General features: G+C 37.1%; 1 protein-coding gene across 1 annotated transcript in view; it reads right to left on the reverse strand.

Moving 5' to 3' along the window:
* Positions 1-20,120, reverse strand: part of LOC133097388 (serine/threonine-protein kinase MRCK alpha-like) — a 53,756-nt gene that overhangs the window by 15,735 nt on the left and 17,901 nt on the right. Inside the window, 6 exon segments of the mRNA XM_061199244.1 lie at positions 638-719; positions 4,024-4,096; positions 4,567-4,644; positions 4,776-4,869; positions 5,977-6,075; positions 10,370-10,425. Coding sequence (XP_061055227.1) covers positions 638-719; positions 4,024-4,096; positions 4,567-4,644; positions 4,776-4,869; positions 5,977-6,075; positions 10,370-10,425 — 482 coding nt within the window.

Genomic DNA, 20,120 nt, shown 5'->3' on the forward strand with positions numbered 1-20,120 from the left:
ATTTTAAAGAGCAGAGTGTCTATTTTTTAGAGTTTGCAAAACAACATCTTTCCCCAATTTTTCCATTTTGTACCCTTGGTTTGAATCTGAATTATGACTTCAAAATGTTGCCTCAGAGGAGACTTATTTTACAAAGTACCTCTAGTTTTAGAAGTTGCACATTCATGCTACTGCAGGTCCATAAATCGACGACCTTCCTCTACGTCTGATCCGGAAGTATATGGTCTCCCTTCCTCTGTTACTGTTTTTTCCTTCTTCTTTCACACCCCCTACCCCAGTACCATTCTGCTTTGTAAACTTCCCCTGTTTTCAGCTATGAATTATATCTGTCCTGTTACCTTAGTGTGGAATGAATGGACACCCTCAGGACACCCTCATTTGTATTTTAAATCTCAGATTTAACTGTAGAATGAAAGATGTGACACCTGCAAAACGCTATTTATAGTATTTTTGAATACGAATAAAGGGCTAGATTTCTTGTGGCAAGTGGGAGAGGGAGGGAAACTATCCCACAGCACTTCTAAAATCTCAACCTCCAGGTACCTTCAGTAACCCAAGGGGCCCTGACCCCTAGGAACAGGCAAAAAAGGGATGAAACAAAACATACAAGGGATCCAATGGCAGTATGTACGCTTACCTTAAACATACGAGGCATTTCCTTTCTCCTTGCAGGAATAAAATCAGAGGGCCAGACTGAACTAACAGAAAATGCTCCATCCCTGAAGGAAAAGCAAGACACTGGGAGTGAGTAGAATCACCTGAAAGTGAGTAAAACAATACATAAACATAATCCTCAATATTAATTTCCCTGATTTTTAACATTCTTTTTTGTAGTAACTGACAGTGGTCAAAATATTGTATCAGCAGTACCCGGCCTGTTGCATATTTTTTTTTTTTTTTTTTTTTTTTTAAATCTTTCTTTTTTTTTTTTTTTTTAAACGCATTGTTTACTTTGTTTATTTATTTATTTATTTATTTTTGGCTGTGTTGGGTCTTCGCTTCTGTGCGAGGGCTTTCTCTAGTTGTGGCAAGCAGGGGCCACTCTTCATCGCGGTGCGCGGGCCTCTCACTATCGCGGCCTCTCTTGTTGCGGAGCACAGGCTCCAGACGCGCAGGCTCAGTAATTGTGGCTCACGGGCCCAGTTGCTCCGCGGCATGTGGGATCTTCCCAGACCAGGGCTCGAACCCGTGTCCCCTGCATTGGCAGGCAGATTCTCAACCACTGCGCCACCAGGGAAGCCCCGGCCTGTTGCATATTATCAGAAAACGCAAGTTAACTCTGGGCTGTCCCTGACTCACCGTTCACAGGGAACTAGGAAGGAGCACCTGTCTGACTCCAAAGCCATGGTCCCTAGAATATGGGCCATGTGCCCTCAGATCAGCTCATTTGTATATTTTTTAACTGTTACCAAGATAGACTTGACATACAATAAACTGCACGTTTTTAAAGTGAACAATTAGGTAAGTTTTGATTTATGTATACACCTGTGAAACCATCACCACACTGTAGATAATGAACATGTCCATCACCCCCAAAAGTTTCCTTGTACAGCTTTGTAACCCCTACCCCCCCTCCTTAGCACTCCTCCCTCCTCCCCCACTGATCTGCTTCCTGTCACTCTAGACTAATTTGCATTTTCTAACATTTTATAGAAATGAAATATGCAATATGTGGTCTTTTCGTCTGGCTTTTTCTCAGCATAACAACTTTGTGATGCATTCATGTTGCCACATGGATGAATACTTCATTTCTATTTATTGTTGAGTAATATTTCATTGTATGGGTATGCCACAACATATCCGTTCACCCATTAATGGGCATTCGGGTTGTTTCGAGTTTGGGGCTATTTTAAATAAAGCTGCTATGAATGTTCATGTATGTCTTTATGGACATATGCTTTCTCTGGTAGAAATACCTAGGAGGAGAATGACTAGATCATCATAAGTGTGTTTAGCTTTTTATGAAACTGCCAAACTCTTTTTAACGGTGGTTATATGATTTACAAAGCAATATATGAGAGATCTAGGTCCTTCACATCCTCCCAATACTTGAAATAATCTTTTTAATTTTAGTCTTTCTTATGATGTGAAGTGGTACCTCATGGTTATTTTATTTGAATTTACCTAATAATTAATGGTGTTGAGCATGTAAGTATCTGTTATGTGCTTATTTGACATATGTATCTTCTCTATTGAAGTATCTTTTCAAATCCCTTGCACATTTTTTAAAAATTGGGCTATTGTCTTATTATTGGGGTGGCCAAAAAGTGCCTTCGGTTTTTAAATAAAAGTAAAAGACACATTTTTCATTTTCACCAAGAACTTTATTGTACAGTGTATTCACCCTTTTTTCCCACTACCTTCTGCCATTTTTCAGGCAACTCCATAATTCCATCTTCCCAAAACTTTTTATCTTTTTGAGCAAAGAACTGTTCCAGGTGCCTTTTACAGTCTTCCAGGGAATTGAACTTTTTTCCATTAAGAGAATTTTGTAAAGACCGAAATAAATGGAAATCCAAAGGTGCAATGTGTGATGAATATGGAGGATGAATCAGAACTTCCCAGCCAAGCTGTAACAGTTTTTGCCTGGTCATCAAAGAAACATGCGGTCTTGCGTTATCCTGATGGAAGATTGTGCGTTTTCTGTTGACTAATTCTGGACGCTTTTCATTGAGTGTTGCTTTCAGTTGGCCTAATTGGGAGCAGCACTTGGAATTAATCATTTGGTTTTCCGAAGGAGCTCATAATAAAGGACTCCCTTCCAATCTCACCATATACACAACATTACCTTCTTTGGATGAAGACCGGCCTTTGGTGTGGTTTGGTGGTGTGGTTCATTTCACTTGCCCCACGATCTCTTCCATTCTACATTGTTGTACAGTATCCACTTTTCATTGCCCGTCACAATTTGTTGTAAAAATGGAACTTTTTCATTATGTTTAAGTAGAGAATCACACACGGAAATATGGTCAAGAAGGTTTTTTTCACTTAACTTATGTGGAACCCAAACATCAAAGTCATTAATATAACCAAGCTGGTGCAAATGATTTTCAACACTTGATTTGGATATTTTGAGTATGTCGGCTATCTCCCACATAATCATAACGTTGATTTTTCTCAATTAATGTCTCGATTTGATCGCTATCAACTTCAACTTGTCTGCCCGACTGTGGAGCATCATCCAGCAAGAAATCTCCAGCACGAAACTTCGCAAACCACTTTTGACATGTTTGGTCAGTCACAGAACCATCTCCGTACACTGCACAAATCTTTTTCTGCATTTCAGTTGTGTTTTTACCTTTCTTGAAATAATAAAGCATAATAGGCTGAAAATGTTGCTTTTTTCCTTCCATCTTCAATATTAAAATGGCTACACAAAAATTCACCAATTTTGATTTTTTTTTTTTTGATGCACGCTGATATGACAGCTGTCACATACAATCTAACAAAATTGTTCCAATGAAGTCAAAGACAACTTAGTGCTACTAGAGCCATCTTAGAGAAAAAAACAAATGAACCTTTTGGCCAACCCAATATTAAGTTTTAAGAATATTTATATATTCTAGATATAAGTCCTTTGTCAGATATTTGATTTGCTCCCGGTCTGCAGCTTTTATTACTTCTCTTGACAATGTATTTCAAGGAGCAGAAGTTTTAAATTTTGATGAAGTCCAATTTATCAATTTTTAAATTTTACCTGTTGTGCTTTGTGTTGTATCTAAGAGCTATTTGCCTTATCCAAGATCAGAAAAGTTTTCTCCCATGTTTACTTCTAGGTGCTTTATAGTTTTAGGTTTTACATTTAGTTCTATGGTCTATTTTGAGTTAAATTTTGTATATAGTAAAAAGTATAAATCAAAGTTGATTTTTTTACACATAGATATCTAAAATTCCAATTTCATTTGTTGCTAGCTTTTGCAACTTGTTGAAAATATTGTATATATTAAAGTAACAGAAAATTCAGAAATATAGTTACAAATGTTTTATATATGAAAGTATATTTTATGTGCATGTTAAAAATACATATGTAAATATGAAATGCCGGTCTGAATCATCTCCTCTGGATAGATCCGACACTGAGGATTGATTGGCTGGCCTAATGCATTTCCAAAAGGGAAAATTTTAATATGTCTCTACATTAAGACTACAACCATATAAAGCATATAAAGCATTCCTTTCTACTCTTAAAAAATCAGTTATTTTTGAAATCTGAAACTGTTTAAATATTCTTTTCCATTAATCTTTTGTAGATTCACAAATTATATGGTAGTAAAGTGAAACGTAAGGTATAGCAAATAAGAGAGAAATCCTAATTTCAAAGCCATTATGGCTTTTACATTTCAGATATATCCTGGTGATATTTTACAATAAATAAAATATAAAATTTTAAGATAACCTCTAGGAAAAATAAATTTATTAAATAATAAACAAAACATAATTAATCAAACATGGAGTATGTTGGTTATCTACTTAAAGTATCATAAAAATCACCCTTTATCTCACAAAGGTATAAGATAGGTAGATGCTATTTTCCCCAAAACACAGAAATCCATTTTCTGTCCCTACCCATGATATCAAGGAAGTCTTCAGCCAGTACAACAGGACCTCTGTCGATGGGTTTTCCTGATCCATTGAATACCCGACCTGGTAAACAGTAACGAGACAGTACAGAGTGGACAATGACTCACATGTTCACAATCTTTAAAAAGACTTCATGGAAATACGTTAAAAAGGAAGCAGATCTCTGCTCAGCATGAATAATAATATCCGTTTACCAAGCATATCCTCAGACACTGGCGTTCGGAGAATATCCCCAGTAAACTCACAGGATGTCTTCTTGGCATCTATACCTGAAGTCCCTTCAAATACCTATCAAGAAAGAAAAGTAAATAGAAGGGTAAAAGAAATTTAGATCATAAGCGCTTAAGATTTATTTGTCAGCCCTTATAAAGTAAAAAAATCAACGTATATACTACTTGTAGTATCATGACTGAAGAAGTGTTCATGGTGGACGACGAACCAAACTGTCAACCTCTTAACCAGAGTCATGCCTGCAGGCCAAATCCATCAAGCAAGCTAAGAATGGTTTTTACATTTTTAAAGGGTTGTTTTTAAAAAAAAAAAAAGGAAAAGAAAGCAAAAGAACAGGCATCAGAGACCTTAGGCACAACCCTCACAAAGTCTAAAAAATTTACTATCTGGCCCCTTACAGAAATTCTGCTGACCTCTGCTCCAGATTACTTTTTAGGGCACTATGTTATTTAAGAAAACTGGCACTTCCTATAATCAGTAACATTAAAAACTAGGAATTATCAGAGACAATTTAAAGAAGCAGACTCAGATCTCGTTTTGGTTTCAGCCCATAAGCTCTGAATTCTACTTTTCATCTCTCCCCTTCTATGTGACTGTTTCATTTTATCCATTAAAAAAATTTTTTTAAAAAGCCATTTTACCAGTGGAGCTATTGGGCTAGAATGGATATTGGTGGCTGGCATTTAGCAAGAAAACATGAAAAAATACTTTTCTTCCCTCACAGCCAGTAAACAGTCGGGTCCCTGGCTTAAGATTTTTCACCTTCATGATGGTGCAAAAGCAATACACATCTGGTAGAAATCGTACTTCAGAAAAATCACATGAGAAAAAAAAAAAAAATCACATGAGATATTTAACATTTTATTATAAAATAGGCTTTGTGTTATATGGTTTTGTGCAATTGTATGCTAATATAAGTGTTCTGAGCACCTTTAATGTAAGCTAAGCTAAGCTATGATGTTCGGTAGGTTCTGTGTACTAAATGCATTTTCAACTTACGATATTTTCAGCTTATGATGGGTTTATCAAGATGTCACCCCACCTATAAGTTGATGAAGATCTGTATACTTATGTGATAATTACTAAAAAGAACTACTGGTGTTTCTTATGTTTGTTGTGATCAGAAAAACGTTCAACTGGCCAGGTTTTGAAAGCGATGCTTACCTGAACCACTGCTTTGGAACCACTAACTTCTAGAACTTGCCCACTCCTCTTCGTGCCATCAGGTAGTGTTAAGTGCACAATCTCAGCATATCTGGGAAACTAAATAGGAAAAAAATAAAGGCTCAATAGCCAACATTTTAAAAGCTCCTCAAAATACTCTATATGCGCTATGTCTTTCACAGCATGTATGCACATGCAGACCCCACACCTCCCCAAAGCACACACGTATACATCCAGAGTTTAGAATATCCTCAGGTAGTTTAAGTCCTTAAAACACTTATCACTGGCACATATACTGGCAAACACAGCATAAGGTACAGAGAGAAGGATCTTAAATCTATGAAACCACGGCAATTAAATTCTTTCCTTCTGTGTGTATGTTTTTAAGCTTTGAGACTACAGAAAGTTAAAAAACTATGTTCCCACTACTCAGAAATGATGTTTGCTTCTGGGCTGTGTAATCACCTTGTGCCTTGGGAGGACAGGAATAAAATGCAACTAAACAATAAAAGAATTACTATTATAATAAATAATGCTAATATTCCCTCCTCAATCTAATTCTCCTAACCAGAAATGTATTCCTCTAATCCATTTTTAATATTTTAAATTGCATGTTTCCAAAAATATACTGTAGTGTTTCACTTACCTAAATGGCAACATACTAAATGTATCATCCTGCAACTCGTTTTTTTCCCACTTGACCGTAGGTTTTGGATCTGTCATAGTCATATTTACCTTATTTTATTAACATAATCTTTTGAAAAACGCACCACTACATTGTGTGATGTGAAGGAAAACATCTGCCAATGCATCTGTGAATCAACACTGACTGTAGGACACTTGATTCTGGAGATGCTAATATGAATAAATGGGCATCTAGAATCAACGTTAGAACAGATATAGCTAAAATAAAATCAAGTGACACTACATTTTATTCAGCTGTTCTTCTACCACTGGTGTTCAAGGCTGTTCCAAATTTAAACTACTACAAACATGTTGCAATGAACATTCTCACATGTGGGCCCAAGTTTCCCTAAGGTAGCTGGTTACGTAGTGGTGGGCTATAGGCTGTGTCCATTTTTATGTGAAATCACTCTGCAAAGGAACCTTTTACTTTACAAACTCCCTAGTAGTATAGAAAAGTATCTTTTCCCTACATCTTTGCCAATCTTATATTATTAAACTTTAATTTTTACCATTTTGATAAAATAAAAAATAGTATCTTTCAATTTGCATTTTCCTGATTCTACTAATATTGAGCATCTTTTCATGTTTACTGACAATTCAGACTTCATTTCCTATAATGGCCTTATTAATATCTTTTCCTCGCTTTTCAACTACATCTGCTTCTTCTTATTTACTTTTAGGTAAGTTTCATAGATTCTGGATATCAATCCTTTTGCGAATATCTGCTCCCAGTCTTCCTTGTCTTTTAATTTTGTTTATGGTATCCTATCATACAGAAGTTTTTGCAATAAAATGACTTGTTTTCCTTTATGATTTGTGTCTTTTGTGTAGGAAAACCTTCCAATCTGAAGTCATAAAAATGGCCTTCTATACTGTCTTCTAATAGGTTTTTCATGTTTTGGTCTTTAATCCATCTGGATTTATGTTTGGTATGTAATTTTATTTTTCTCATTTTTACCTTTATTTTTCATACAGGAAGCCAAATACCCCAACAATATTTACTGAGTAGCACAAATGTAATTTGTGCTACAAGTAGCACGACTTGTAATGTAGCCTTTATCATTTACCAAGTCAAATTCTCAGGTGTGAGGAGAGTTGGTTTTAAGAATCTTAACTTTGCTCCACTGAAATATCTGCTTACCCCCTCACCAAATCTTTACTCTTACTCTATTTCTAACTGATTTTGTTACCTGGAGAGAATCAACATCTTTTCTATTCTGAGTCTTTTCATTCATCAATGTGGAATCTCCAGTTATTTGAAGTCTTCTTTTATGTCTTTCAACAAAGTTTCACAGTTTTTGGTAAAAAGTTCCTAATTATTCTAGTAGTTACTTCTGGCATACAAAACACTACTGATTTCTATAGACATCCTCTGTATCCAGCAACACTGTTTTACACCATTGTTTCTAATAGTTTGTCCACTGAATGACTTGTGTTTTCTGTTTAGTTAATCATACTACCAAGAAATGATGACAGCTGTGCCTTTTCCTTTTAATCTTTTTCCCACAGCATTGATTAGGGTCCAAGCACAAAGACAGAACAAAGATGGATAGTGGTGCTGACAACAGGTGTCCTCATCTTGTTCCTGATTTAAATGGGAATGTTGCTAGAGTCTCTCCCTAAGTACGCTGTTTGCTGTAGGTTATGGTGGATATCCTTAAAGAGGTTTTAAAAGTTTGTTCTAGCCCTTATTTCTAAGACCACCTTCTTCTTTTGTTTTGTTTTGTTTTTTAGAAACAAGTAATTTTATCAGGTACATATTCCGTATTTACTGAGAAGAGCGTAAGCTTTTTCTAGCTTAATCTATGAATGACCTGAATTATACTGACATTTGCTAATATCAAATCATCTTTGTATTACTGGGATAAATTCTACTTTGTCATAATTCTGTTGAGTTTTTAAAGTATATTTTTGCTAATATCCAATACATGAGAACATTTTTATTAAGAATTTTGGAATCTGTGCTTGTAAATGAGAATAGCTACATTGTTTCTTTTCTGATACTAGCTTTTGTCTGGTTTGGGAATCAAAGATGTGCTACCTTCAGAAAATGAGTTGGACAGCAGTCTCCATCATCATCTATTCTGATACAATTTGTATAAAATTATCTATTCCTTGATCCTATGTGTATGTTTTAAGTTAAAAACAGGAGCCAAAAACTAAAAACAAACAAAAAACACTCTAAATCTGGTGGTATAAAGCCATTTTTACAACTACATAAACTTTATTTACCAGTTTTTCCTCAGCTGGAGTTATACCCCAAACAAACATTCAATAAAACTTTTTCAGCTTTCTTAAAATTACTTCCCCCAAGATGTTTTCTAAGTCCTTCCCATTATTGACTCTCATAGCATCCTGCACTCACCCTTCATAGCACTTACCAATTAGACACTTATGTATTTGTATTGTGTATTTTTGGTGCTGAGTTCAGCACTTAACATAGTTGAAGCATGAATATTTTTAGCTGTTTTTGAAAATATATTTACTAATATAAAAGCTTCATATTTTAAAAATATGAGTCAAAAATTTTATCCAATAAAAAGTATATAAAAAAGAAGAAATAAAGGACAAAGAAGCAAATAATGCTTTCAATATTTCCCCCCAAAATAAAAGTGTATGCTTCATCCTTTCACAAAATATTAACGGGCACCTGCCTAAACCCTGTACAACTTGTATACTGAGGCTTTGAATCAAACTGCAGGCTAGTATGAAACTGTGGCCAGGAGTAAGCTATATGCTTAATCTTGCAATTAATTTGTATAGGTACCTTGTCATGCACAAAAATATCTTAGTGATAAAGCTGAAGAGACAGTGCACTTTGCCCTTTCTTTTAAGAAATGGTTTTCAATTTATTTTCTGCTTCCAGAGGAGCCACATGCCAAACATACTTCTGCCATTACTTCTCTCAACAAACTAATAACTGTGTACCTTTCCCCCGATCCACTCCCAACAACAACCAATGCAGAATTACTGTTCTACAGAGCATATTATACAAATTATCTCCTCTGAAGATATTTTAATCACTGAACTCAGGCAGGAGGCTTCACCCAGGGTGAAGTCTATTCAATTATAGACTACATTCTATGCCTCTTTTTCTAAGATAATTCTTATGTATAGGTGTGGCTAAAAAAAACCCATGTAACTAAAGAGTCTTTCAACAAACTGAATAAGTAAAAACTATTCTCTGCTTTATGGTTTTAGTCACTGTTGAGATAATCTGTTGTTTATTCATTACTTGAATACCAGTGTCAGGCCCTCAAAGACAAAAGTAACATTGTTTACTCACTCAAAGACCTTAAAATTTAGTAGAGAAGACAAAAATGTAACAAGTAGTTATAACACACAGTAGTCTATGACAAGAGCCACAAGATACCATATATCTAAATAATATCCTCCAAGTCATAAAACACACAAATATTACTGTTGTTTTCCTAATAAACCTGTGAGGTATGATTAACAAACAAATAAAATTTTAAATTTTACAGACAAGGGACTCAAAGCCACAAACAGAATCCACAACAGATCCAGTACTAGAATCCCATCTTCTGACTTCTGACCTAAAATTCTTGTCTCCATATAGCACTGACATTCCGACCAAGGAATGACTTAAAAAAATCATAACAAAAAACTTAAAGTGTACTAAACAGTACTTAATACTATGCTTTTAACTTCTTAATTAGTTAGACGATAATGATAGTGGTATTACCTTAACATGATCTAAGATCACTAGTGGACCATTAACTCCTGATACTGTCTTGTATGCTGGAAAGAAACACAAAAAAGTCAGTTCTTGTCAAACAGGACAACAGTCTAAATGATCTCTCTGGTAGTACCAAAAAGAACCTCTCTCTACTTTCTCATATCTATTATTATATGGAACACTCAAAAAGTATGAAATTTTTCATTGAATTTATAAAATATGCCTGCATCTGTACAACTTCTCATAATCCCCTTCATCAAACCAAAAACATTTTTAATTCTTACTCTAAGTCACATTGTTTCAAGGACCCAGAATACAAAAACAAAGGTAAAGAGGGAGAGTTCCCACAAGAGTTCACAATTTTATATGGAGAAGGGGGAGGTAAGGGCTCTACCAGAGGTGTGCTGAGGGTCTATGGGAGCACAGGAAAGACCCTGCAATGGTTCTCACTTAGAAGAGAAAAGAAAAAGCTTTAGAGAAAAGGTAGCACTTAGCAAAGTAGATAGAGAAGGAGAAGGGAGTCCTTAACTTTAAGCAGAAGTGACAAAACTCACAAAAGAAACCTGACAAAATGTAGTCTGTTAAGATAAAATGCCATGATTAAATAGTATTATAAAAACTATGGAAAAAAAAGGAGTTTATGAAGTGGGATGGAATGAAAGGTCAGAGATCATATAAGTATCCTTAAAAAAAAAAAAAGTCAAACGTTACTGTCATTGTAGAAGCTTATATTTTCTACTGCAAATTATGCCCTAGCAACAAACTACCTAAATCTCTCATTTTAGAAAGGAGGTAGCTGTCATTGAATTGTATCACACCTACATACATGCCGAGTATAATGAATGGTAATCAGGTATAAATCAGAACAGTCAGGAAAGTAATTCTAACAATGTCAGAATTAACTAAATTTCATGATCAGAAAAGCTGAAAAAACAAATGAAGTAAGTGTTTACAAGACCTAAAATAATGTATAAGAAGCTGTCAACCAACTGGGAATTTTTCACTTGCTTGATTTCTTATGATGTCTTAGACAGAAATTTCTGGCATGAATATAGACTCCCAAGAATGAGGAAACCATTTAATAACCAGTCTGTCCATTCAAGGGGCTTCAGAATTTAAAAACATAATTTCTTTAGCCAGGAAGCAAGTGCCCTGGTAGAAACACTGAGACAGGGCAGGCGAGCACTGTCACGAACCCTAGTCTTTCATACTGAGGACCTTTAAATCCTCACACTAAATATTTGCTTGAATACATTTGTAATTGTAATGATCAACAGAGGCTCCTAATTACTTCTTTTTTTTTCAACCTTAGATAAAAAGCAAGTCACAAATTTTAAATGTTAAGTTACTTGAATGGATGGCAATGTAAACAAATTAATCATGCCTCCAAGATTATTAGAAATATCCCAGTTGTTAGGCCTTCCCTGGTGGCGCAGTGGCTGAGAATCTGCCTGCTAATGCAGGGGACACGGGTTCGAGCCCTGGTCTGGGAAGATCCCACATGCCGTGGAGCAACTAGGCCCGTGAGCCACAACTACTGAGCCTGCGCGTCTGGAGCCTGTGCTCCGCAACAAGAGAGGCCACGATTGAGAGGCCCGCGCACCGCGATGAAGAGGGGCCCCCGCTCGCCGCAACTAGAGTAAGCCCTCACACAGAAACGAAGACCCAACACAGCCAAAAAAATAAATAATTAATTAATTAAAAATAAATATCCCAGTTGTCATATATTCTGCTAATTTTATGTTAATCCTCCCCATTGTTTTAAAATAATCTAATACTCTTAAAAATAAGTCTTACCCCTAAAACAATTTCTTCATTGTTCTCTTTTATTGTATTTTTATTTTTGGCCTTGCCACACGGTTTGCAGGATCTCAGCTTCCCGACTGGGGATTAAACCCACGCCATGGCAGTGAAAGCGCCATGCGAGTCCTAACCACTGGACCTCCAGGGAATTCCCTCATTGTTCTCATTTTAAAAGAATCCAAATATTTTTTCAATTACTTTCTAAAATTGCTATGTGGATATGCAAAGTGAACTACGTTAGAAACATGTTTTCTTTAATTTTTGCCACTTTGATTACTATGTGTCTCGGCGTGCTTCTCCTTGGGTTTATCCTGTATGGGACTCTCTGTGCTTCCTGGACTTGGGTGGCTATTTCCTTTCCCATGTTAGGGAAGTTTTCAACTATAATCTCTTCAAATATTTTCTCTGGTCCTTTCTCTCTCTCTTCTCCTTCTGGGACCCCTATAATGCGAATGTTGTTGCGTTTAATGTTGTCCCAGAGGTCTCTTAGGCTGTCTTCATTTCTTTTCATTCTTTTTTCTTTAGTCTGTTCTGCAGCAGTGAATTCCACCATTCTGTCTTCCAGGTCACTTATCCGCTCTTCTGCCTCAGTTATTCTGCTATTGATTCCTTCTAGTATAGTTTTCATTTCAGTTATTGTATTGGTCATCTCTGTTTGTTTGTTCTTTAATTCTTCTAGGTCTTTGTTAATCATTTCTTGCATCTTCTCAATCTTTGCCTCCATTCCTATTCCGAGGTCCTGGATCATTTTCACTATCATTATTCTGAATTCTTTTTCTGGAAGGTTGCCTATCTCCACTTCATTTAGTTGTTTTTCTGGGGTTTTTTCTTGTTCCTTCATCTGGTATATAGCCCTCTGCCTTTTCATCTTGTCTGTCTTTCTGTAAATGTGGTTTTTGTTCCACCAGCTGTAGGACTGTAGGTTTTCTTGCTTCTGCTGTCTGCCCTCTGGTGGTTGAGGCTATCTAAGAGGCTTGATGGGAGGCTCTGGTGGTGGGTAGAGCTGACTGTTGCTGTGGCGGACAGAGCTCCATAAAACTTTAATCCACTTGACTGTTGATGGGTGGGGCTGGGTGGGGCTGGGTGGGGCTGGGTTCCCTCCCTGTTGGTTGTTTTGCCTGACGCAACCCAACACTGGAGCCTACCTGGGCTCTTTGGTGGGGCTAATGGCAGACTCTGGGAGGGCTCACGCCAAGGAGTACTTCCCAGAACCTCCGCTGCCAGTGTCCTTGTCCCCACGGTGAAACAGAGCCAGCCCCCGCCCCTGCAGGAGACCCTCCAACACTAGCAGGTAGGTCTGGTTCAGTCTCCCCCAGGGTCACTGCTCCTTCCCCTGGGTCCCGATGCACACACTATTCCGTGTGCGCCCTCCAAGAGTGGGGTCTCTGTTTCCCCCAGTCCTGTCAAAGTCCTGCAATCAATTCCCACTAGGCTTCAAAGTCTGATTCTCTATGAATTCCTCCTCCCGTTGCCGGACCCCCAGGTTGGGAAGCCTGACGTGGGGCTCAGAACCTTCACTCCAGTGGGTGGACTTCTGTGGTATAAGTGTTCACCAGTCTGTAAGTCACCCACCCAGCAGTTATGGGATTTGATTGTACTCTGATTGCGCCCCTCCTACCGTCTCACTGTGGCTTCTCCTCTGTCCTTGGACGTGGGGTATCCTCCTTGGTGAAGTCCAGTGTCTTCCTGTAGATGATTCTCCAGCAGCCAGTTGTGATTCTGGTGTTCTCGCAAGAGGGAGTGAGAGCACGTCCTTCTACTCCACCATCTTGGTTAATCAATATATATACACATACATATACATACATACCACATCTTTATCCATTCATCTGTTGATGGGCACCTAGGTCGCTCCCATGTCTCGGCTATTGTAAATAGTACTGGTATGAACATTGAGGTGCATGCATCTTTTCGAATTAGAGTTTTCTCTGTATATATGCCCAAAAATGGGATTGCTGGATCATATGGTAACTCTATTTTTAGTATTTTAAGGAACCTCCATACTCTTTTACATAGTGGCTGTCCCAATTTACATTCCCGCCAGCAGTGTAGGAGGTTTCCCTTTTCTTCAAAACCTTTCCAGCATTTATATTGATAGACTTTTTAATGATGGCTATTCTGACTGGTGTGAGGTGATTGTAGTTTTGATTTGCATTTCTCTAATAATTAATGATGTTGAGCATCTTTTCATGTGCCTGTTGGCCATCTGTATGTCTTCTTTGGAGAAATATCTAGTTAGATCTTCTGCCCAGTTTTTGATTGGGTTGTTTGTTTTTTTGTTATTGAGTTGTAGGAGCTGTTTGTGTATTTTGGAAATTACGCCCTTGTCAGTCTCATCATTTGTAAGTATTTTCTCCCAGTCCATAGCTTGTCTTTTTGTTCTGTTTATGTTTTCCTTTGCTGTGCAAAAACTTTTAAGTTTGTTTTGTTGTGTTTTAACTTGCACGAGTTCCATCCTCCACTCTCCAGATCCATGGTAGCTTTGAAAACTAACAGCCCCCAATCACAGCGAAAACCAGCAGCCTGCCAGCCACTGGAAGGATTAGAACAAGTGTGGAGATTTTTCAAAGCTCCATTACCAGAGAATTATCATTACTTGATCTGACCAGTGGTTCCCTGGAAACCCTGCTTTGAGGACTAACTTTATTTGACCTTAGAGCTCAGTGTGAAAAGCCTTCTTTGGGGGTGTTTGTCAAGAACAATTACAGGCAATTGTTTAAATTTGCAGTGACCTGAGGCAGTGAATAATAGTGGGGGCAAACAATAGACAAGCCAAATAGTGTAAAAGGAAAAACTGGGGAATGAGATGTTCATAAGGGTTTGAAAAGTTGCTAGGAAGCTAAAAGTCCCCTAATGCCTAAGAATAAAAAAAGGAAAATAAAAACTTCTCCCAGTTTTCTCAGATTGATTCTGTGTTTAGGCACTCCTTTATTGCATAGCCAGGCCAATTACAACCCTGCCTTCACCTTCACTTCCTGTTTGTGCTGAGCCTAGAGATCAGCCAGAGATGAAAGCTCAGAATCTTCTCAGGTCTTTTCTGAGCATGTGTCATGCCTAGGTTATATGCATGTCTTTCCAAATTACCCACTATACACAGGCACTTTTGAAAGCCCTAATTTCCCAAAGGAAGTCTTTCCCTAGCTTTTCTTCCCAGGCTTTTGCGTATTTATTATTTTCCTCAACTGTAATCCTTTGCCCTGGGCTGAAGAAGTTTGTTCATTTGCCTTACAATGTTTCTGAGGAATGCCATCTGTGTAGCCAATTTTTTGGCCTGAGAGAATTCCAAATTAGATGAAACAGACAGGCACCTTCTATCAGTCTTTCAGGTAGTATCCAAGACAGGTCAAAGCAGACAAACACAATTCTTTGCAAATAAGGTCTTCTCTGCTCCCTCTAGAACCAGGGACCAGGGTCCCATGCTGGGAATGAAAGCTTCTTTTCTCAAGACCACTGCCAAGCTGATGAAGGGTGTAGGTCAAGTACAAGTAAAAATGTTGCAATGCTTTCCTACCATTTTAAAGTTGACTTTTTCTTGATTCAGCCTTCTCTTGGTTGCTATAAACCTGTTTTCAACAATTCTGACTAAGTTGATTCTTATCACTTTTACTCGAATTTTCAGTGTTTCTATTGAAGGGTAGGCCTCTGGAACTATCTACTCTGACATTTTTGCTAATGTCACCCCTTTAGTGAGGTAGGTCTGTTACCAATGAATTCTTTGTTTTTGTATAGCTCAAAATATGTTAATTTTTCTTCATCTTTGAAGGATAGTTTTGTTGGATATAGAATACTTCATTTGACAAGCTTTTTTTCCTCTCAGCACTTGAATATATCCTCATACTGAGACAAGATGGAAGGAGGCAGGGCACAACCATTAAAAGAATGACATAGCCATTGAGAAGAATGGGATACGACAAAAAATGGTTAGAACTGATTAGGTCCAAGATGGCAGAAGGTTCAACTTCCAGTAGACCTTGAGCCTCATTATATGCTCATTGTAATACATTAGCATGCTAAGTGACACACCCACAGGTGCCATGACAGTTCCAAGGCTGACCATAAAAGGCCAAAAAGTGGGCAGTGGCCCATGTCATGGAAATCCCTGCCTCTTCCCCAAAACAGTTGGAATAATCCTCCCACTTGTTAGTCTATGAAATTACCCAGCCCATAAAACTAACAACCCCATACCTCGGGGCCACTCTCACTTTCTTAGATGGCCTGCGTTCTGTCTGTTGAAGGTGTATCACTTTAGATAAACTCACTTTCACTTTATGATGGCTTGCTCTTGAATTCTTTCCTGCGTGAAGCCAGGGACCCTTTCTTGGCAGCCCATCCCAGGAACTCACCTGAGACCTGAGACATGACCATCCTCTTATGCCCCATCTTCCTGCAATACTACTGCATCTGGCCTCCATGGTTTCCGATGAGAAATCAGCTGTTAATATTATTGAGGATGAAAAAATTGAACTTCATGAAAATTAAAAACTTTTGTGCACCAAACGAGATTATCAAAAGGTGAAAAGATAACCTTATAGAATAGAAGAAAATATTTGCAAATCACATACCTGATAAGTGTTTGGTATCCAGAATATATAAATAACTTTCATAACTCAACAACAAAAAGCAACTCTATTAAAAAATGGGCAAAAGACTTGAATAGACATTTCTCCAACATGAAAACTGTTCAACATCATTAGTCATTAGGAAAATGAAAATCAAAACCACAATGAGATACCACTTCACACCCACTTGGATGGCTAAAATTTTAAAAAAAAGAAAGAAAAAAATAACAAGTGTTGGTAAGGATGTGCAGAAATTGGAACCTTTGTACATTGCTGTAGGGAGTATAAAATGGTTCAGTCATTGTGTAAAAACAGTTTGACAGTTCCTTGGAAAGTTAAAAACAGAACTCCATACAACCCAGCAATTCCATTCCTAACTATAGACTCAAACTAATTGTAGACAGGGGTTCAAACAAAAACCTGAGCACAGATCTTTACAGCAGTATTATTTATAATAGCCAAAAGATGGAAACAACCCAAATGTCCATCAACAGATAAGTGGATAAACAAATTGTAATATATACATACAATGAAATGTTATTCAGCCATAAAAAGGAATGAAGTACTCATAAATGCTACAATGTGGATGAATATTTAAAAGCTAGCTAGGGCCTTCCCTGGTGGTGCAGTGGTTAAGAATCCACCTGCCAATGCAGGGACACGGGTTCGAGCCCTGGTGCAGGAAGATCCCACATGCCATGGATGCAACTAAGCCTGTGCACCACAACTACTGAAGCCCGCATGCCTAGAGCCCATGTTCCACAACAAGAGAAGCCACCACAATGAGAAGCCCGTGCATTGCAACGAAGAGTAGCCCCCACTTGCCACAACTAGAGAAAAGCCCATGCACAACAACAAAGAACCAACGCAGCCAAAAATAAAAATAAACAAAATAAATAAATAAATAAAAATAAAAGCTATGCTAAATGAAAGAAGTCATACACAAAAGATGATGTAGTTTACAATTCCATTTATATGAAATATCCATAGGTAAACATATAGACACAGAAGACGGATGGTTATGAGGTGTTAGAATAGGGGGGAATGGAAGTGACTGTGCAGTGGGTATGTGGTGTTTTTTGAGGTGATGAAAATGTTTTGGAACTTATAGGTACTGGTTGCACAATACTGTGAATGTACTAAAGGAAACTGACACATTAGACCACAAAGACTTAATTGATATTTATAGAGCATTCCATCCAAAAGCAGCAGGATACACATTCTTTTCAAGTGCACATGAAACATTCTCCAGGATAGATCACATGCTGGGCCACCAAGCAAGCCTTGGTAAATTTAAGAAAACTGAAATCATATCAAGCATCTTTACTGACCACAACACTATGAGGCTAGAAATCAACTATAAGGAATAAAACTGCAAAAAACACAAACATGTGAAGGCTAAATGACATGCTAATAAACAACCAACGGATCACTGAAGAAATCAAAGAGGAAGTCAAAAAATACCTAGAGACAAATGAAAATGAAAACATGATGATCCAAAACCTATGGGACACAGCAAAAGCAGTTCTAAGAGGGAAGCTTCTAGTGATACAAACTTACCTCAGCAAAAAGAAAAATGTCAAATAAACAACCTTATGTTACAACTAAAGCAACTAGAGAAAGAACAAACAAAACCCAAAGTTAGTACAAAGAAAGAAATCATAAAGGTCAGAGCAGATATAAATGAGACTAAAAAAACAATAGAAAAGATTAATAAAACTAAAAGCTGGTTCTTTGAAAAGTTAAACAAACTGACAAACCTTTAGCCAGACCTATCAGGAAAAAAAAGGGAGAGGGCCCAAATCAATAAAATTAGAAATGAAAAATACACAGAAGTACAAAGGACCATAAGACACTACTACAGGCAACTATTCAATATATGCCAATAAAATGGACAACCTAGAAGAAATGGACACATTCTTAGAAAGGTACAATCTCCCAAGACTGAACCAGGAAGAAATAGAAAATATGAACAGAGCAATCACCAGCAATAAAATTAAATCAGTAATTTAAAAACTCCCACCAAGCAAAAGTTCAGGACTAGATGGCTTCACAGGTGAATTTTACCAAACATTTAGAGAAGACTTCACAGATATCCTTCTGAAACTATTCCAAAAAATTGCAGAGGAAGAAACACTTCCCAACTCATTCTATGAGGCTACCATCACCCTGATAGCAAAAACCAGACAACGATATCACAAAAAAAGAAAATTACAAGCCCATATCACTGATGAACATAGATGCAAAAATCCTCAATGGAATACACACCAACTCCAACAATACATTAAAATGATCATACATCATGATCAAGTGGGATTTATCCCAGAGATTCAAAGATTTTTCAATATCCACAAATCAATCAATGTGATACACCACATTAACAAATTCAAGAATAAAACCCATATGATCATCTCAAAAGATGCAGAAAAAAATTGACAAAATTCAACAACCATTTATGATAAAAAACTCTTCAGAAAGTGGGCATAGAGGTAATATACCTCAACATAATAAAGGTCATATATGACAAACCCACAGCTAACATCATACTCAACAGTGAAAAACTGAAAGCATTCTCTCTAAGTTCAGGAACAAGACAAGGATGCCCACTCTCGCCAATTTTATTCAATATAGTATTGGAAGTCCTAGTCACAGCAATCAGAGAAGAAAAAGAAATAAAAGGAATCCAAATTGGAAAAGAAGAAGTAAAACTGTCACTGTCTGCAGATGACATGATGCTATACATAAAAAATCCTAAAGACGCTGCCAGAAAACTCCTAGACCTCAGCGGTAAAGTGCTGGATACAAAATTAATATACAAAAATCTGTTGCATTCCTATACACTAACAATAAAATACCAGAAAGAGAAATTAAGGAAACAATCCCATTTACTATTGCATCAAAAAGAATAAAATACCTAGGAATAAACCTACCTAAGGAGGCAAAAGACCTGTACTCCAAAAACTATAAGATACTGATGAAAGAAATTGAAGATGACACAAACAAATGGAAAGATCTACTGTTCTTGGATTGGAAGAATCAATATTGTTAAAATGACCATACTACCCAAGGAAATCTACAGATTCAATGCAATCCCTATCACATTACCAATGGCATTTTTCACAGAACTAGAACAAAAAAATTTTTAACTTCTATGGAAACACAAAAGATCCTGAATAGCCAAAGCAATCTTGAGAAAGAAGAACAGAGCTTGAGGAATGACACTACCTGACTTCAGAAAAGCGACAGCAATCAAAACAGTATGGTACTGGCACAAAAAACAGACATATAGATCAATGGAACAGGATAGAAAGCCCGGAAATAAACCCATGCACTTATGATCAATTAATCTATGACATGGGAGGCAAGAATATACAGTGGAGAAAAGGCAGTCTGTT

The sequence above is a fragment of the Eubalaena glacialis genome, chromosome 9, assembly GCF_028564815.1.
Source record: "Eubalaena glacialis isolate mEubGla1 chromosome 9, mEubGla1.1.hap2.+ XY, whole genome shotgun sequence".
NCBI classification, from domain to species: domain Eukaryota; kingdom Metazoa; phylum Chordata; class Mammalia; order Artiodactyla; family Balaenidae; genus Eubalaena; species Eubalaena glacialis.